Raw genomic sequence first — 16,736 nt, 5'->3', positions numbered from 1 at the left:
TCAACCTTCCCTGTGTTCTTGTGTCGATGACTCATTCTAACTGTGTCCTTCTCAGGCCGCGAGCCCACTCTGCCGCCCTGCACACTTGAAGAGTTTAAATGCACCAACAGACACTGTGTGGCCCTGCCATACGTGTGTGACCACAATGACAACTGTGGGGACCGCACCGATGAATTAGGCTGCAGTAAGTAGCATGACAAAACACTCATTCACTCACTGGAGATATCCTTTTTTAATGTCAGTTTAAAGTCAGGTATTAAATGTTGCTATTACACACGTTAAAGCAGATATTTACATGTTAAACATAATTATAGCCACATTATGTATACAGATAATAGCAGATCATAAGTCAAGACTACAGCAGCGTATGGCATTAACCAAAAAAAGGGATTGTATAATAACAAGAAAAATATCTCATTATTATGATATTATGATGTGAACATGGGGTCTTGTAAGGAAGCACATTGCATTCTCCAAGTAAAAAGAAATTTGAGATGTTTTCTTGTAATAGTGACTTTTATATTGTGTAATGTTGACTTATCCATCCATTTTCCGCTTCTCCAGGGCAGCAACCCGATTATAACTTTGCGTCTCATAATTACACTATGAGATACAAATCTTGTAATTACCAGTAAAAAATCCTATTATTTATCTAAAAAAATAGATTGCATTTCGAGATCATTTTCTCATAATTATGATAATTATAACAGAATAAATAAAAAAAAATAAAAATTATACTATTTATAATATATCATTTCAGTTTGGCCTTAACACTACAGGTGAACAGAAATATTCTGTTGGCCGATTTTAATTATGGATACATGAATGTTCAGTCATAAAGGTGCAGAGAATCATTGTGATCTGGATTATAGTCAATAGTTGAATTATTCTGCGCATGTAAACAAAGCCATTGTTGGATTTCATAAGAAGTAAGCAGCTCTTAACATTAGAAACAAAAGCTGTTTTATATGTGTCTAAGCTGTGCTCTGTGTTGTCTGGCTCCAGATTTTGGCCACGATCGCAACTGTGAAGAGAAGCTGTGCCAGCACGAGTGCACCAACCTGAACGGCACTGGCTTCATTTGCTCCTGCAAGCCCGGATACAGAGTGGACCCAGACAGCACCTACACCTGCCTGGGTACACAGACACACTCTTTGGGGGCCTGCTCCTCCTTTTATTTAACTTGCACAAACATGACTGCACACGGTTGAACATTAAAATTCCACTAAAAAGATATATATTCAATATCAAGTATCATCATTCCAGGTAAAGATCTTTTGGTAAAACCGTTAAAAAAACCTGAATTCTTTCTCACAACCTCTTCTCTCTCCTACAGACATCAATGAGTGTGAGGTGTACGGCACCTGTCCTCAGGTCTGTAAAAACACCAAGGGCGGCTACGACTGTGAGTGTGCCCCCGGCTACCGGAAAGTGGGAAACGGCAACATGTGCGAGGCTAAGGGTGAGAACAAACTTTTTATGAGCCTGGTTTTAGACAAGAGCAACATACAAAAACTTCACTTGGATATAATAGAGTCATAAGACAGATATAAGTTGTATCTGCCAACTCTGAATATTTTTAAGAATACCAAAAACAGTGTTAAGTGTAAATTTCTGTCTCACTCAGGAGCGACTCCTCTGCTGCTTCTACCAGAGAACATTCGTATCCGCAGGTTCAACCTGCAGACGGAGGCCTACCACGACTTCCTCCAGGAAGAGGAGCACATTATGGCTCTGGACTATGACTGGGACCACAACAACACTGGACTCAGTAGGTCACACGCAGATAAATTCTACTACATGAAATACAGTAATGACACATCATAAATCAGACGTACCTATTTGATGATGTCTTGTGTTTTGTCAGGTATGGTGTATTTCACTGTAGCTGGTAAGGACTCTATACCAGGTGCCATAAAGAGAGCATACATACCTTCAGTGGATGATGGCAGTAACAACATCGGTGCTGCTGTTGACCTCGGTATCAAATACATCACCAGACCAGATGGCATCGCCGTGGACTGGGTGGGCAGGTGCGTTTTAACTTTTCTGAACTAACCTGATTCACATTCCTGCAGTACTCTGGTCCCTTTAACTACCTTGATTTGATTGATAAATAATCTTGTCAGAAAGAAATATACAGCTTCTCGATAGAAAGTTTGCATGTGTCAAAGCATATTTTGTGAATAGTTTCGTAATTCTTCGGCCTGTAGGAACCTTTACTGGGCAGACTCCAAGGTGAAGAGGTTAGAGGTGACTATGTTGGACGGACGCTACAGGAAGCAACTAGTCAAGACTGAGCTGGGCCACCCATCTGCTGTGGCCGTCAACCCACGACTGGGGTGAGACAGAGAGAGCTACCACACCTGACTTTAAGGAACTATTTTACAGATTGCAGTAAATTAGGGAATATATTTATTCAATGTCAAGCAGATAATATTGATTTGTGTCACTTTATGTTTCTCAACTTATCCATTTTTTACCTGGTTTAATTAGTTGGGAAATGATTAGTAGAAGGATTAAACACTGAAACATTTGTGGAATCTTTCTAGAGAATCTTGCTGTTATGTTGTATTTATCTTATCATGGAAAACCTAAACCGACCTTTAACGCACCATATCTCAGAGCCCAGAACTCTAATCTACGTTTCTGCAGGATGTTGTACTGGGCAGACCGTGGGGACGCAGCCAAGATCGAGTGCTCTTGGCTGGACGGTCAGGAGAGGAAAGTCCTGGTGGCCGATGGCCTGGGTTGGCCCACTGGTCTGTCAATCGACTTCACCAACGATGACAGAATCTACTGGTCTGACTCCAAGGAAAGCCGCATAGAGTCTGTTCTGCCTTCAGGAGATGGCCGTAGAACTGCCGTCTACATAGGTGAGGATTACGAAAGACAATCATGTAAGAAGACGTAGAGATGTTAAATGTGAGAATGTAAATTAAATTAAAAAAATTCTCTAAAGGAGAACATTTTCATATGATTGTTAGTTTTCAGAAATTCCAGTAATTCTCAAGAACCCTCATCATCCATCCATATTCCATACATTCAGTATCTATCTCCATCACTGGTGTTGAGTGAAATTGTTCAAACATTTTGTCGCACCTTGTCTAGATGTGAGAAACCCCTTCAGTGTGAGTGTGTTCGAGGACCACGTTTATTGGGGTACTCAGGAGAAAGGTGAGGTGTTCCGGCAGGACAAGTTTGGCCGTGGAGCCAAGACCAAGCTGCTGACTGCCGGGCCGTGGCTGACCCAGGTCTCTGTGTACCAGCAGCAGAGATACAACTCCATAGCTAGTAAGCTGCACTCACATATTCAAACACAGTAACACATACTGTAATGTAAGCATGGAGTCTAATGTGCATGTGGGGTTTTCTTTTTTGTTTACAGTATATATCACTCTAAAAGAATTTTTTTTTTTTGCATCTTGTTTTATCTGTGGATTCTTTTTTATTTGTAGATTATTAATTATTTATTTTAATAACTGCTATTTTATTGTTGACAGATTATGTTACTATGTTAGTATTCCATTAGACATATCCAGGGATGTGATGCACAGAAAGAATTGTGCTTTTTTTCAGCAATCTGCAAGAAAGAAAAGATTTTACTACCGGAAGTCAACTGTGATTGACAGAAAGTTCCGTGAAAAAGTCATCACAGTAATGGCCCCATCAATAAAGAAGGGAGATAGCAAAGTCCTGCTTGCAGCAATGATGTCAAATTCAAAAATACTCAAATCAAAAACACAACTCCAGGCTTTTCAGATTACCATTATAAAATATGTGAGTCATGCACTTTCCCTTGTTGAAATGAAATAATCAAAGGACCTTTTCTTGTCTCTGCAGTGAAGAATCCGTGTAAGGGAACCTGCAGCCACCTGTGCTTGCTCCGGCCGGGAGGCTACACCTGCGCCTGCCCCCAGGGCACCAGCTTCATCCCCGGCAGTAACACTGAATGTGATGCTGGTAAGAGAAAGACCTATTGATTTCCCTCAGTGTGTGACATAAAAACATGGGGCATCATGTATTGAAGTTGCAGAAATTAATCTCAATTCCAGCAATATTGATAAAATGACAGCAGAGATTCAATAGTGTTGAGAAATGCCAAGTAGGAAGTAACAGGAAGCAAAATACCAATAATATGACAATAATACATGCCATTTAATGTGTTTGGCTTGAGAGGGAGGATATTTCTTTCTCTTGACTGGGAAAGTGTGGGTAGTGTTTTAATTACACTGGACACAGATAAAGAGGAAGTTTTATAAAGTCATGAATCTGTAGTTTGCCTAAAATTCTATTACATTCCCTTTGACGTCGAAATTATATAATTTGTTCTGCCATGTGTGAGTAGAAGTTCCTTTCAGTGTTATGATCGTTGTTTATATAAATGATATTAGGGTTTGATCCACCGCCCACCATGCCCCCACCATGTCAGTGTCAAAATGGAGGCACCTGCTACTTTGATGACAACAAGGCTCTTTGCAAGTAAGAAATGTTTCAGTCTTTACAACCAGGAATTAAAAATCCATAAAAAATATATTCATACACAGTATAATACAAATAAAACAAACTAATAAAAATTGATGCACAGATAAATACACTGCACAGTGATTGCAGTAAGTACTACATGAGCACAGTGTTTTGAAATGTTACAATTCTAAAGTTTGTATTTTGTTTCACAGATGTGCTCCAGACTGGACGGGAGAATACTGCCAGACAAACATATACAACGTGGTCGCATCCTCAAGTATATTTGATTTCAAAAATCAAAAATATAACATTACAACATTCAAACTTTAAACTTTATCTCATTATTAATACGCCGCCCCCCCCCCCCCCCTCCCACCGTCCTCTGTCCATGTCCCTCCACCTAGTTGGAATAGCGATTGGAGTGACAGTGGTGATTGTGGCTCTGCTGGGAGCTCTGGTCTATGCTGCCAAGAAGAAGTCAAACCTGCTGGAGAGGGTATGGAGCAACCTGCCCAGTATGCCCAGTATGCCCTCAATGCCTTCCAAGCCCAACCTGCCAAGCTTCAGGTGAGATGGAGCCAGAAGAGAAAAGATACAAGAGAGGGTTCTTTCTTTTTTTATAACTGAAATGTTTATTTTACCTTAATGACATGTCCACAGTTTTCATCGTCTACCACAAAACAAGACTAGAAATAAAACTACTGAGATTGTTTCACTTTAAAGGAAGCTAAAATGGTATTATTATTAATGATATGCTTTCAGTGTTGAGTATTAGGCTTACTAATAGGTTTTCTGTTTTACTGTGAGGGTATGTTAGTAAGTTGTGTACAGCATCATGTTACACCTGAATCATTTGTGTGTCTTGATGATTTTCAGAAATGGTTCATCTCCAAATGCATCAAAATCTGAGGAGAATGAAGCAAGGGTGAATTTTCAAGCCGTAAGTAGCAAAGCAAAACAGCCATTCATGAGGGGTGTCATTAACACATATCAATACTTCTACTCTTATTGATACTCCTTATTGGTTCTTTTTTATTGCCAAAAACATTTTAATAAAAACAACGTGTTAACAGGATTAGGATTTATTTATATTTTAAATATAACAAGATAGTGATTTTAGAGCAGCAGCAACATTTTCAACAGCAAAGTCGCTATATAAACTTAATAACGTCCTGGAAACAAATCTATATATCTAAAAAAACATTTTCCTGAGGTTTGAACACTGTGTGAAGTTTAAAAATGAATGTGAATGAATCAACCACTATCACTCATTTATCCTGTCCTCTGACATCCTCTCTCTGTACTAATGTGGATATAGGGAGGAGGGGCTGCCATCAGCCAGAATAAGTTAGAACTGGTTCCAATACAGACCCAGGTTTTGGGAGGCATCCCTATTCATTATAAAAGCAAATGTTTCATATGACTGCTAAGCACCAACTCGTCAGATGAACAAAGAGCTTTTCTAGCTATTGAATTGTTTTGTCGTCTGTTTTCAGGTTCCCTGTATGTCTGTGTCCATGGTGGAAACAGACGGGAAGAGTTTTGAGAACCCAGCATATGAAGTTGGGGAACCAGCTGCTGCCACGAGCATGGTGGTAGCCACCTCCGCTCCTGATGGAACAAGCGAGGTAGATAAACAGAAATCACTGCTCGCCTGTACAGTTCATTGATTCTGCTCTCACCTTCTTTTGCTTAGTGGCTGCATACAGTATATATGACATACTACATGGCAACAGTTTTAAATGATATGCCAAAAGGCAATATTGTCATGACCACACTTTTCCCTTATGGATCTTTCCCCTGCTGCAATGTCCAAATTCATTTTGATACAAACATGCTGTATTTCTAGTATCTGTTGTTTTGTTTTTTTCACCAAATGACATAATGCAAAAACATGACGTTGTGCTCCAATGCAGCGCCTCACTTGTTTTAGATTTTGAAATATTTGGATTGGCTCAGTCTTGTGATCCTGTGTTTCCTTCCTCAGGAGAACATTAGTAATCCTTTGTATACGGAAGAAGTTCAAGTTGTGGACGAGCCCACAACAAGTGCAGACAAACATGCCACTGTTAACAAGGTCGGTTTCACATTCATCACCAATTTGATTTAACGCCAAATGATTTACATATCTAATAACTCAGATATTACACCACACTGAAGTCATTGCAGAGAGAGCAATATCTGTTATTACATAATAAATCTTATTGTTTCAGTCATCAATCATTTTCTACATGTCAGGTCTTCAGTTCTTACTGACTAAAGTTACCACTGAGTTTTTTTTGTTGTGTGATGATCCTCAACTAGTTTAATATTTCTTTAAACCATTTTGAATTTGTCTACCTTGTGGCCATTTTAGGAGCCTTTTGAGAACCCAGCATGCAGCTCAGACATAGAAGATGTCAATGTCACTTCTACACAACCAGCGGCTTCGAGCACACAGGTAGCCATGGAGACGCATGTCAAAATGTTCAACAATGTTTACTGCTCAATATCTGAAAACATTGATAATTACATCCTTTGAATGTTTTAAAATTTGCAGCTGACGGTCTAAAATAAAATATCTGACTGGACAGTTTTGTCAAGAGTAGATGTGAGGGCAGTGAAATATTTGTATGTGTGCTTGTATATATTCTCAGTTATTAAAGCATTTTATTTCTCCTTTTTCTAGACGTTTGAACCCATTAGGGACGACAGTTTTGCGTCTTTCAAAAACCCCACATACACGGTGAGTCCAGAATGACAAAAAGCTCAGATTGAATGTGTCGGGGAAAACAAGTTATAAACGGGCAGCATTCAGTGTCTCAAAAAACTGTCCATCACTCTGGATTAACTAGATTTTATTTTGACATACACAGCTGTAAAAGTTTTGCACATTATTGCCATCTTAAAATGTATATATATATTTTTTACTTTAATTTGACAACTATGTACTGACAGTCTTAGCAATTCACCGACTAACTCTTAGTCTCAGCCAATTCACAGCTTACATTGTCATTTCTGTAAATTATGTAACATGATTTTAGTGAGTCTGACTATTCACAAAATTGTTGAAAATCCAAGAATGATTTCATTTTATGTTTAAATATTTTATATGACATTTATGTATATGACATAAACCAGCTTGGAAACAATGTATTGGTGGCATTTTTAGTAATTGTGATCTTCCAACAGGACCACACACCAGATTCTAACATTTGATGTGACCTCTACATCAGAGATTAGACTGGACCACGTGTCAGGAAACCTCAACAGCACAACTCAACAAGCAGAGCATTGTGAACACTGACAGACCCAGAACAAATCAACCAAGACAGTTTGTAAAAAAACACATTTTGTATGGATATGCATTTGGAGGGATTTACATGCTTAACTTTAATTTCTATAACTAAAAAAATGACAGACATGATTTAATGTAACTAATATGACTCATTCAATAAGTGAACATTTTGATTGTGAGAAAGTTGAATATTAAAACTGCTATTATCATCACAGTAAATTTGTGTTTTTATTGTATTTTAAGCCCTTTAGATGAAGCCCCTGATACTGAACGTTATTACAATCTCTCCCTCTTGTACCTTTTTTATGTGACAGTGCACATATCACAGAAGGATCTGTCATTACAAGGCTGAGTCTCACTGTTGTTATCCACTCGCTCATCACAGATAAGACTGATCCCCAGCTACTCTATCTGACCCACTGAGCTAATATGAAATGCTTTCTCATCATCCATTTAATAACAGAGAGCCACAATTTGAGACTGTGATCACAGGGCAACAGTAATGACTCTGCTCCTTTCCCACTGTCACAAATGTCTGACCACATCAAGGTCTCTCTTGCAACAACTAGGCCAACCAGATGAGCAAAGGGACAAAAGAAAAGTGAAGAAGACCGATACATAGGAATGTATAGGGAGCTGTGACCAGTGTGTTTCTATGATGTGGTCCGTGATGATTCGTAGTCCATGTTACATTCTGCCTGCCCTCCACAAGGCATCTCTGACCATCAGCCAAAACATGCACTTTACCGCTCAATGAGAGACACAGACATGAGGGAGGGGATGAATAGCAATAGATGGATTTGAGGGGGGGCGGACCAAAGAGACATGCTGCTTGCAGCATGTGTGCACACTGTGCTGCCTTCATGAGCAGTCAGAGTACAAACACTCAGTTCTCATGAAAGATATAACAAAGAGTTCCATGATTTCCAGAATGAAAAATTCAGGAAATTATTTATTTTATTGTTTTTCTTTTTGTTTTTTAATCAAGTTGGGTTATGTGTGTTGGTAAGAAGGGTTAGGGCAAATATAATTTTATTTTTATACAGAATATGTAATAAAAGAGGACATTTTCTTTATCATATGTAATTGGTTTTGCATCAGGTTATAGTTTGTATGGAAGCCCATTTCTGCCAGGAAAGGAAAAGTGAGATTAAAAATGATGGCAAAAGTCATGGCAAGTCAAATGATAAGTCAAAATTATGAGATGCTAAGTGATAATATGACAATAAGTCAAGTCTGACTTTCTTTAAAATCTAAATTATGACACACTGTGTTAAAACTTTGGTGTTTGGTGTTTTAAGCCCCCAACGTTGCCTTCCAGGCAGCGCGGCAACAGTTATGTTTAGGGTTAAGGTTAGGGTTAGCTGCCTGGAAGGCGACATTGGAGGCTTAAAACACCAAACACCAAATTTTGACTTGATTATTTTGACTTAGCCTATATGTAAAAATGTGTCATTCCTTACATCTATTTTTTTCCTTTCCTGGCAGATATAGTCTTCCATATAGGTTTTGCATTTTCATCAGCATTGAGTGGTACAAAAAAAATGCTGTTTGATATACCACCCCGTTACTCCCAGCTCACACAATTGTTTTAGAATACCCACCAAGTGAACACAGTATAACTAAAAAATGAAAGTGTCCACGAACGAGTGTAAATAATAATGCAGAACACGCCTTGACTTATTTAGGTACAAACTGGGGTGATGGCACTTTTGCAGTGGCTGCCCCGAGACTTTGGAACAGGTTACCCCCTGACATAATTACAGACGTAGCTCTTTTTGAATCTAACCTTAAAAACCTATTTATTTAGAATGGCTTTTAATACATAGTAGCACTGTGACATTTTCCTTTCTTCCTCCTGCTTTTATGTAGGCTAACCAACTGTATGTTATGTTATTCTTGTTCCTTGATGCAAAGCACTTTGGATACCTGCTGGTTGCCGTAACGGACTATATAAATAAATGTTTATTGACTGTACTTTAGTGCTGCACATTTTCTCCCCTTCATGTTTCATCTAGCAAAGAGCAGCATTAGTCTATGTTTGTCATCTGTGAATCTTGGAAGTTGGAGATTACGAGAAGCACCTGAAGGCAGCACAGACAGAACCGTGAGGGCGAGAGCAAACTGACTGACAACGGGGGAAGGGGCGGCTCATTAAGCGATAGACTGGATGGAGCAGAGAAATAAAACCAGTTCGCTGAAGACGGAGTGAAAAGATAGAAAGAAGAAAGAGAAAACACGCTCGTGTTATAAACAGAGGCGGTGTCGGGTTTAAACACGCACGCTGGGGCTGAGATGAGCCACAACAAGGTAAGGATGCTTTCTAACGTGCACTGCCTGAACTCTGTACAGCTCTTTACCTCTGTTCATGTGTGTCTGACAAAGAGAAATAATTAAAAATCTTAATTTGCACAAATGTAGATTAGGCAAATACAAAACCTCGTTTTGTTTTTGCGTTATTTAGGCTTTTAATTAATCGAGCTTTCCAAACATGTCTGAGTAAAATGTGGATGCCTGCCTGTGCTGCATGTTAATGAGGGGTGTACATCACCTGTGATTGATTGCCAACTCCAATATTAGATAAAACTTGTCGTGGAAGAGACTATTGCATGTGGCCATGCACCACCATAGACTACTACATAAGCTAATTAAATGACTAAAAATGACCTTTCTCCTTCTGATTAATTAAAAGGGGGAATCAGTTCTTGGTGGCTGACAGGACAGGCCTTGAGCTATGAGTTGGTCACGCTTTGCTGCAGGGTTGTATGGCTTTTTTTGGTGTGCAGGAGAGCCAGAGAGATTCAATGAAGGTCAGGGTCTATGCACAGAGGGTTTCGTAAACAAAGACTCAAGGAAAAATGTGCACCAGTGCAGGCTGCTTAAAATGAAGTCTTGGGTCTAGAAACTTAACTTCTTTACATGATTATTTTGCCATGTTTTGGTAAACAATATGGTGTTTTCAATGCAAATAAGGCCGATTAATTGATTGAGAAAATGTCTTTGTTTGCGGTCCCCTTTTACACCCTGTTTTTTCCCGTACCTTTACACATATTATAAACTCATTGGGAGTTTAACACCAGCCATCAGTCAAAAAGCCTCTGTCTGCCCACCAGCCAGATTGTCACTTTACCAGCCATCATGTCAAGGTCCTCTGCTCCTAAAAACCTATTTGGCTGTTGAAATCCTGAAATGAGACAGACAAATGTCGGATTTCTGTCACTCAGACACAGAGCCGAATTCAATCTCTAGAAGTAATTTTCAGCTGTGTCTCAGACTGGGCGAGTTGAAGGTGTTCTGAAATCATGTTTTTCTTATAAGCCTCTTAAAAGCCGTCTGGCTCCTGACCTCCTCCTATCTGCACCACATTATATTTAATTTTCAGCATTTTTATGCTGCATAAAATGAAAGTCTCACTTCATTTTAGACACACTATTTCAGCTGTTTACCAACTTTAGGATTAGAGTCGAAACAATTAGTTGATCAACAGAAAAATAATGGCCAAATATTCTGTTATTTGTTTCAATCTTTTTTTCAAGCAAAAATATGACAAAATGCCAAACGTTTTCTGATTTAAGCTCTTCAAATGAGATGATTTGCTTTAAACCTACATACATACATACATACATACATTTTTTTTTCTTTTTTTTAGAGTTGCTATAAGCCTAGATTATCTTAATACCCTTGCGAAATGTACAGCAGGCAACTTTGTTTTCCCAAAACGGATATTGGAATGAAATCTGTCATATGTCAGATCAGCCATGTGGGTGGCATCATAGGTGGTGGGATGGACTAGACACACACACACACACACACACACACACACTTACTCACACTCAACAGAGTGGTGGGCAGATGGCATCAGCAGTGTGTCAACGACCTCGTCCCTCTCTGTCTTCCTCTCGGGACCCGTCCAACAGCAAATGATTCTGGCAAACAGGTGGCGTGCATGTTTGTATTTGTATATGAGTAGAGAGGACAGTGACATAGGGTTAAGCTCTCCGATCACAATGTCAGTATAATAAAGTACTATGCTGACTTGACTGTAGATTGAGCCAATGCCTAGTTCAGCAGTAGGATGAATAATCTTGTCACAATCTCAAGTTTTGTGAAGATAAATGACAGAGGCAGAACCAGAGAGACACCAGGGAGTACGCTAAGCAGTGGGAAACTCAGACAATCAGTCAAAGCATTAAAGGGACAATCAGTGAGGAGAGTAAGAAGTAAGAAGACCCATGTGAATATGAAATGTCAACAGCACACTCGTGAGCACCAGCAGCCAGGGGAAAACCTGAGAAGAAACATAATAAAAAAACTGTTACAACACAACAAGGAACACACAGCTGGCAGCTCTACTATATCACAAGTTAACTTTAAGGAGGTGTAGTAGTAAACAATATCTTGTGATTGCCTAAAGGTCAAAACTCTAAATAACAAATGTTATTCAGTATAACAATAAATTCCTAAGTTCCTATTGGAATGCCATCAGGCAGACACCCTGCTTGTTGAAGTGTCCTTGAGCAACTCCCTAAACCCCTACATTACTGAGATGATTAAAAATAAAACTTGCCAATTGGAGTCAACAAATGAATATTTAATATTTAAATCAAATCTGTATGCAAATACTGTAAAGGGCAGACTCTAAAATAATACTTAATGAACCTTACTACCAAGTTAAAGTAACCTAATTGACTAAATATTGTATCCCTCCTCATACTACGAGTTAAATTCAAGATTACTGCAATGTCTTACAGAAGTCATACAAGTCAGTATTCAGTACTCAGAACTGTGCATCACAGTAATTATATAATCCATCATGATGTCTTATCTTATATCTTAGTTTTGTGTGTACGCATGCTAATTAACCCTAAACACAAGGTACAGATGTCTTTAGTGTAGCAGGTATTTGGTCATAAACCAAGTGTTGGAGAAAGATGAAAAGACACCAAAATGATTATTTCTCCAAAGGGAGACATGGGTGTCTGAACCGCCGCTAGGTTGGCTAAAAACTGTGATGATATGAGGTACAGTAGAGAAAACACTGCAAATCCTTATGCTGGAGAAGCAGAAACCTACATGTTTACATAGCACTTTAATTTGACACATTATGTTGTCAACCACAGCTAATCAATTATATGAATAATTGTCTCAGTTCTTTTTGCTATGAATACAAGGGTGTAGCATACATAATCCATTGCCTATTAGAAAAGGTAGCTAAATGCTTTTCAGTATAGCCTCTGCTACATCGTTGCTGTTATTCAGTTTCTCTTCTAATCTTAGTGTCCTTTCTAATCTGCTTTATTGTATTCATTGAAATTCTCAGCGATGCACACAGCCGCCGTCTTAAATCAAGGAGACTAGATAATACTGTACCACCATATGGACTGTGGTAACTTAAAAGTAGTTAGATGATAGGCTCAGTGATTGAGAGGGAAAAAAACAGAAATACCGTTATGTCGGATTTAAGCTCTTTCTTGTAATTAGAGATAGAGAGTCGGATGGGGGGAGGACGAGACGGAGAGAAAGAAGGTCAGGAACATGGGCCAAGTGTGTTGGGAGGAGGGCTGAATGGAAGCAGAGAGGATTTAACCCACAACTGTTAGCTTTGGTGTCTGAACCAAGTTTTGTCAATCTAGTGGGGTTGATCGGTGGCCAGCAGACAGCAAAAAAAAAAAAAAAAAAAGTTTAGTTTTAGTAGCAGGAAAATGCATTTCAATCAAAACATTTAATGATAATTCACCTCCTAAATTTGGAAATGATAAAAGTTAGCTTCCCTACATAGTAGCAGCGAGCAGTAATTAGAGAAGCAGTGAAGTTGAGAAAAAATTGGAAAAGCAGATACCACCCTATCCCCTCCCTCCAGCATCATGACAAAATGAAGCAACGGACTCATTTAGTTATGTAAAAACTTAAGTAACTTAATTACACTGTTTGTTCATCAAAATGGATTTTTTTTTCATTTAGAACAGCTGTAGAAAATTCCATAAGTAAATGTAGTTTTAGCTTTAGTTAAGGCTAGCCGAGGCTATCCCACTAGCTAGCTTTTCCTTGACATGTCTCTCTTGCTTTCATTGCCTCGTTGGCTGTCTCTCTGAAATGTTGTTCTGGTTTTTTCATAGATTTTGTTAAAAGGAAAATATAGATCCTAGTTATTTTGTGTGAAATTAATGTAATTTAATTGATCTAATGGCCGCAGTCTAAAATCCTGGTTATTTCTTTGTTAACCTGTTAGCTCACCATATTTTGTGGATATCCTGCTTTGGCTCCATATCTTGCTGACAGAGAAAATAATAAACAAACATGAATACATATTTTATATATAGTTTATAGTTGACCGTGTGAAGGCCTGCCAGAATGTCTTTATTTCTCTCCTGATAATGTGCAGAATGGATTTTTGGAAGTGCCCAACAGAGTGAGTGAACGGAGGGGCAGGCACGCTGATGGCGGCGCAGCATTAGACTGAATCAATCTGGGGGTATTACTATTGATGCCTGATTGAGGCTCACTCTTTGGGAGAGGTCAAGGGTCATTTCATGCTCAGGCCAGCAGTGATCCTGCATGGACAACATGTAATTACAACACACTGGTGATGCTAGTCTATCTGTCAACATGTGAGTGTACTTATTTAGGTTCAGCAGTAAAACATAGAAACAAAATTACAGTACATTAAAGGAATAGTTCAAACACTTATTTGCTTTCTTGCTGAGAGTTACATGAGGAAATTGATACCACTCACATGACTGTACAGTAAATATGAAGCGGGTGAAAGTGAGCTTAGCATAATAACTGGAAACATAGGGTCACAACTAGCTCTGTCCAAAGGTAACAAAATCTACCTGCCAGCACAATGATTCCATTATATCTTAATACGTGCAAACCTGAAGTGTAAAAACGATGTTGAATTAGCCTATATTCCCAACATGGCATCATGACTTTGCGTAAACATACACACCACTTTCCTAAAGCCAAATGGCGTGTTATCTATACGCATTTTGAGCTATCCACGTGTATGTCTACGCTGTATACAGCGGATGTAAACATACACACCACGTGGCGTGTTATCGCGAAAACGTGCTGTCCTATCGCGAGAACAACATCACACTCATGTAAAAAAAAAAAAAAAAAATGGTTTTAGGGAAAGAACATTGGGGAAGGCTTTATTAAAACGCCACATGCGGGACGCAATCCCAGCTCTCCTGGGTGAAAGTCCTGTGTTTTACCCATCCGCCACCCCAACCAACCTCTGTACGTTCATACTACTCACTATGGTGATAATTCACATGTAATGTAGGTCAATGGAGGCCAAACAGCGTTGATAAACGCGCTAAAAAACAATTATGCGTCTTGATAACACGCAAAAATGGCATACGCCACTTTGTGAGATCAGTCTGATATTCTGGACTATTTCTTGGCTGGATCCAATGACTTCCTGGAGACCACAAAGTTGCCAGGCCAATCATAAAGCCACAAAGTGTTGTTTATATATTTACGTATTTGTACAGATTAAATGATTGAGATATAATGCGTCATTACTGAGCTTCAGAGGTGCTGGTAGGTGGATTTTGTTACTTTTGGATAGACCAAGGCTAGCTATTTCTCCTGTAGACCCAATCACAATGTTTGTTTACAATAATTTCCGGGTAGAAAACTCCTGCATCACGTACATACAATTTAATGGCACTGAGCAAACGGGGACGAGGAACAACTGGATATACTTATCTCATTCATTTAAAATGCATGCTTTCATATGTCAACCCTTTCACTAACATTACACTGGAGACCTAATTTACCTGTTGGGTCACAGAATAAAGAAAATGACACCACCCAAACTAGCTGTTAGTCCGACCAGCGGTAAGATGTTGCTGTTCGAAACATTAACTTGGTTTATAAAAGACGCTAGCAAATCAACAAAGTACAGAAAATAAGCACAGCAGAAACGTCACATAGGTGGGACCACCGTGTTTAACTATATATCTTTTAAAGAGAAAAAATTACAACAGAAATAAAGAAGTTTTGCCGATTTCACATATCTCTGCATTTCAAATCAACTGCCATTTCTCTACATGGAAGTGGTTTTTGTAGAGCAATATCACGGTGATTCGGTCTATTTCCAGTATTTATGCTGAACTAAGCTATCTGGCTGCTGGCTCTAACTTCATATTTGGTATCGATCTTCTCATTTAACTTGGCAAGAAAGCAAATAAGCGTATTTTTTCTGAAATGTCAAACTATTTTGTTTTTTTTAAACCTTTTAAGCAATATAATATGATATCAACTGCTGAAGGAAGATCTGCAAATAGATTTATGGTATGTTCATCCTGCAGTAAGTTGTATGGAGAGTAATTTATATCTCACATGTTTGTAATGATGCCATCAGTGAACACATGCTGTTGATGGATTACAGCAGCAACATACAGTATAACAGACAGTCAAACTAACTACTAACGTGTAATAGCTCTTTTCAGAGCAGCTTATTTTTCGTCACCACTCATCAATCTAATGCACAATTGAATGCATTGTATTTGAAACATGGCTCCAACCTGGGCTTTATGAGCACTTGTAGTTTTACGAAGATCTGTTTGTGCTGTCGCTGTTTATTCTAATTGCCACTTTGGCACGATGCCAACCTGACCCTTCCATCAGTTTTTTTTCCTTAACTAGCAATTTCCCTGGCAGCATTTTTTGTTGTTTTCAACAGCCCACCAGGGGAATGTGACCATGAAGTGACAAAACATGACAAAGAATTAACGTAAGACATTGTAAATCACTGTTTTAATTAAAATTGTCAGGATATTTGACATTGGATGAAAGAAAAACAAGAAAAGTTGTTTTTTAACAGTCCTGTGTTGTATTCATAGACAACCCCTTGTGGCTATAACTGATAACTATAATCAGCAACAACAACAGAAAATTCACAAGGCTGATCATTCATTCATCTGTCTTAAATGGTAAATAAATGTGACGAGAGCTTGACAGCTTGCTACATTGCCTACAT

General features: G+C 38.7%; 2 protein-coding genes across 6 annotated transcripts in view; both read left to right on the top strand.

Moving 5' to 3' along the window:
• Positions 1 to 7,956, top strand: part of lrp2b (low density lipoprotein receptor-related protein 2b) — a 49,059-nt gene extending 41,103 nt beyond the window's left edge. Inside the window, exons 64-81 of the mRNA XM_031315081.2 lie at positions 56 to 184; positions 1,006 to 1,137; positions 1,337 to 1,462; positions 1,628 to 1,771; positions 1,868 to 2,033; positions 2,214 to 2,342; positions 2,656 to 2,876; positions 3,112 to 3,294; positions 3,844 to 3,963; positions 4,395 to 4,482; positions 4,680 to 4,744; positions 4,872 to 5,034; positions 5,344 to 5,407; positions 5,964 to 6,095; positions 6,455 to 6,544; positions 6,824 to 6,907; positions 7,136 to 7,192; positions 7,639 to 7,956. Coding sequence (XP_031170941.1) covers positions 56 to 184; positions 1,006 to 1,137; positions 1,337 to 1,462; positions 1,628 to 1,771; positions 1,868 to 2,033; positions 2,214 to 2,342; positions 2,656 to 2,876; positions 3,112 to 3,294; positions 3,844 to 3,963; positions 4,395 to 4,482; positions 4,680 to 4,744; positions 4,872 to 5,034; positions 5,344 to 5,407; positions 5,964 to 6,095; positions 6,455 to 6,544; positions 6,824 to 6,907; positions 7,136 to 7,192; positions 7,639 to 7,665 — 2,120 coding nt within the window. The 3' untranslated portion in view covers positions 7,666 to 7,956. The remainder of the gene's footprint in view (positions 1 to 55; positions 185 to 1,005; positions 1,138 to 1,336; positions 1,463 to 1,627; positions 1,772 to 1,867; positions 2,034 to 2,213; positions 2,343 to 2,655; positions 2,877 to 3,111; positions 3,295 to 3,843; positions 3,964 to 4,394; positions 4,483 to 4,679; positions 4,745 to 4,871; positions 5,035 to 5,343; positions 5,408 to 5,963; positions 6,096 to 6,454; positions 6,545 to 6,823; positions 6,908 to 7,135; positions 7,193 to 7,638) is intronic.
• Positions 7,957 to 9,819: 1,863 nt separating this feature from the next.
• Positions 9,820 to 16,736, top strand: part of LOC116061579 (MAGUK p55 subfamily member 3-like) — a 29,860-nt gene continuing 22,943 nt past the window's right edge. For 3 of the 5 annotated variants that reach the window (XM_031315855.2, XM_031315854.2, XM_031315856.2), the window contains exon 1: positions 9,820 to 10,054. The gene's annotated coding sequence lies outside the window, so the exon portion shown is untranslated. The remainder of the gene's footprint in view (positions 10,055 to 16,736) is intronic. The other 2 variants (XM_031315857.2, XM_031315859.2) reach the window with 2 other exon arrangements.

Source organism: Sander lucioperca, chromosome 22 (genome assembly GCF_008315115.2).
Source record: "Sander lucioperca isolate FBNREF2018 chromosome 22, SLUC_FBN_1.2, whole genome shotgun sequence".
Taxonomy (NCBI): Eukaryota; Metazoa; Chordata; class Actinopteri; order Perciformes; family Percidae; genus Sander; species Sander lucioperca.
The sequence above is the reverse complement of the archived record's forward strand: the minus strand, read 5'-3'. Positions and strand labels throughout refer to the sequence as shown.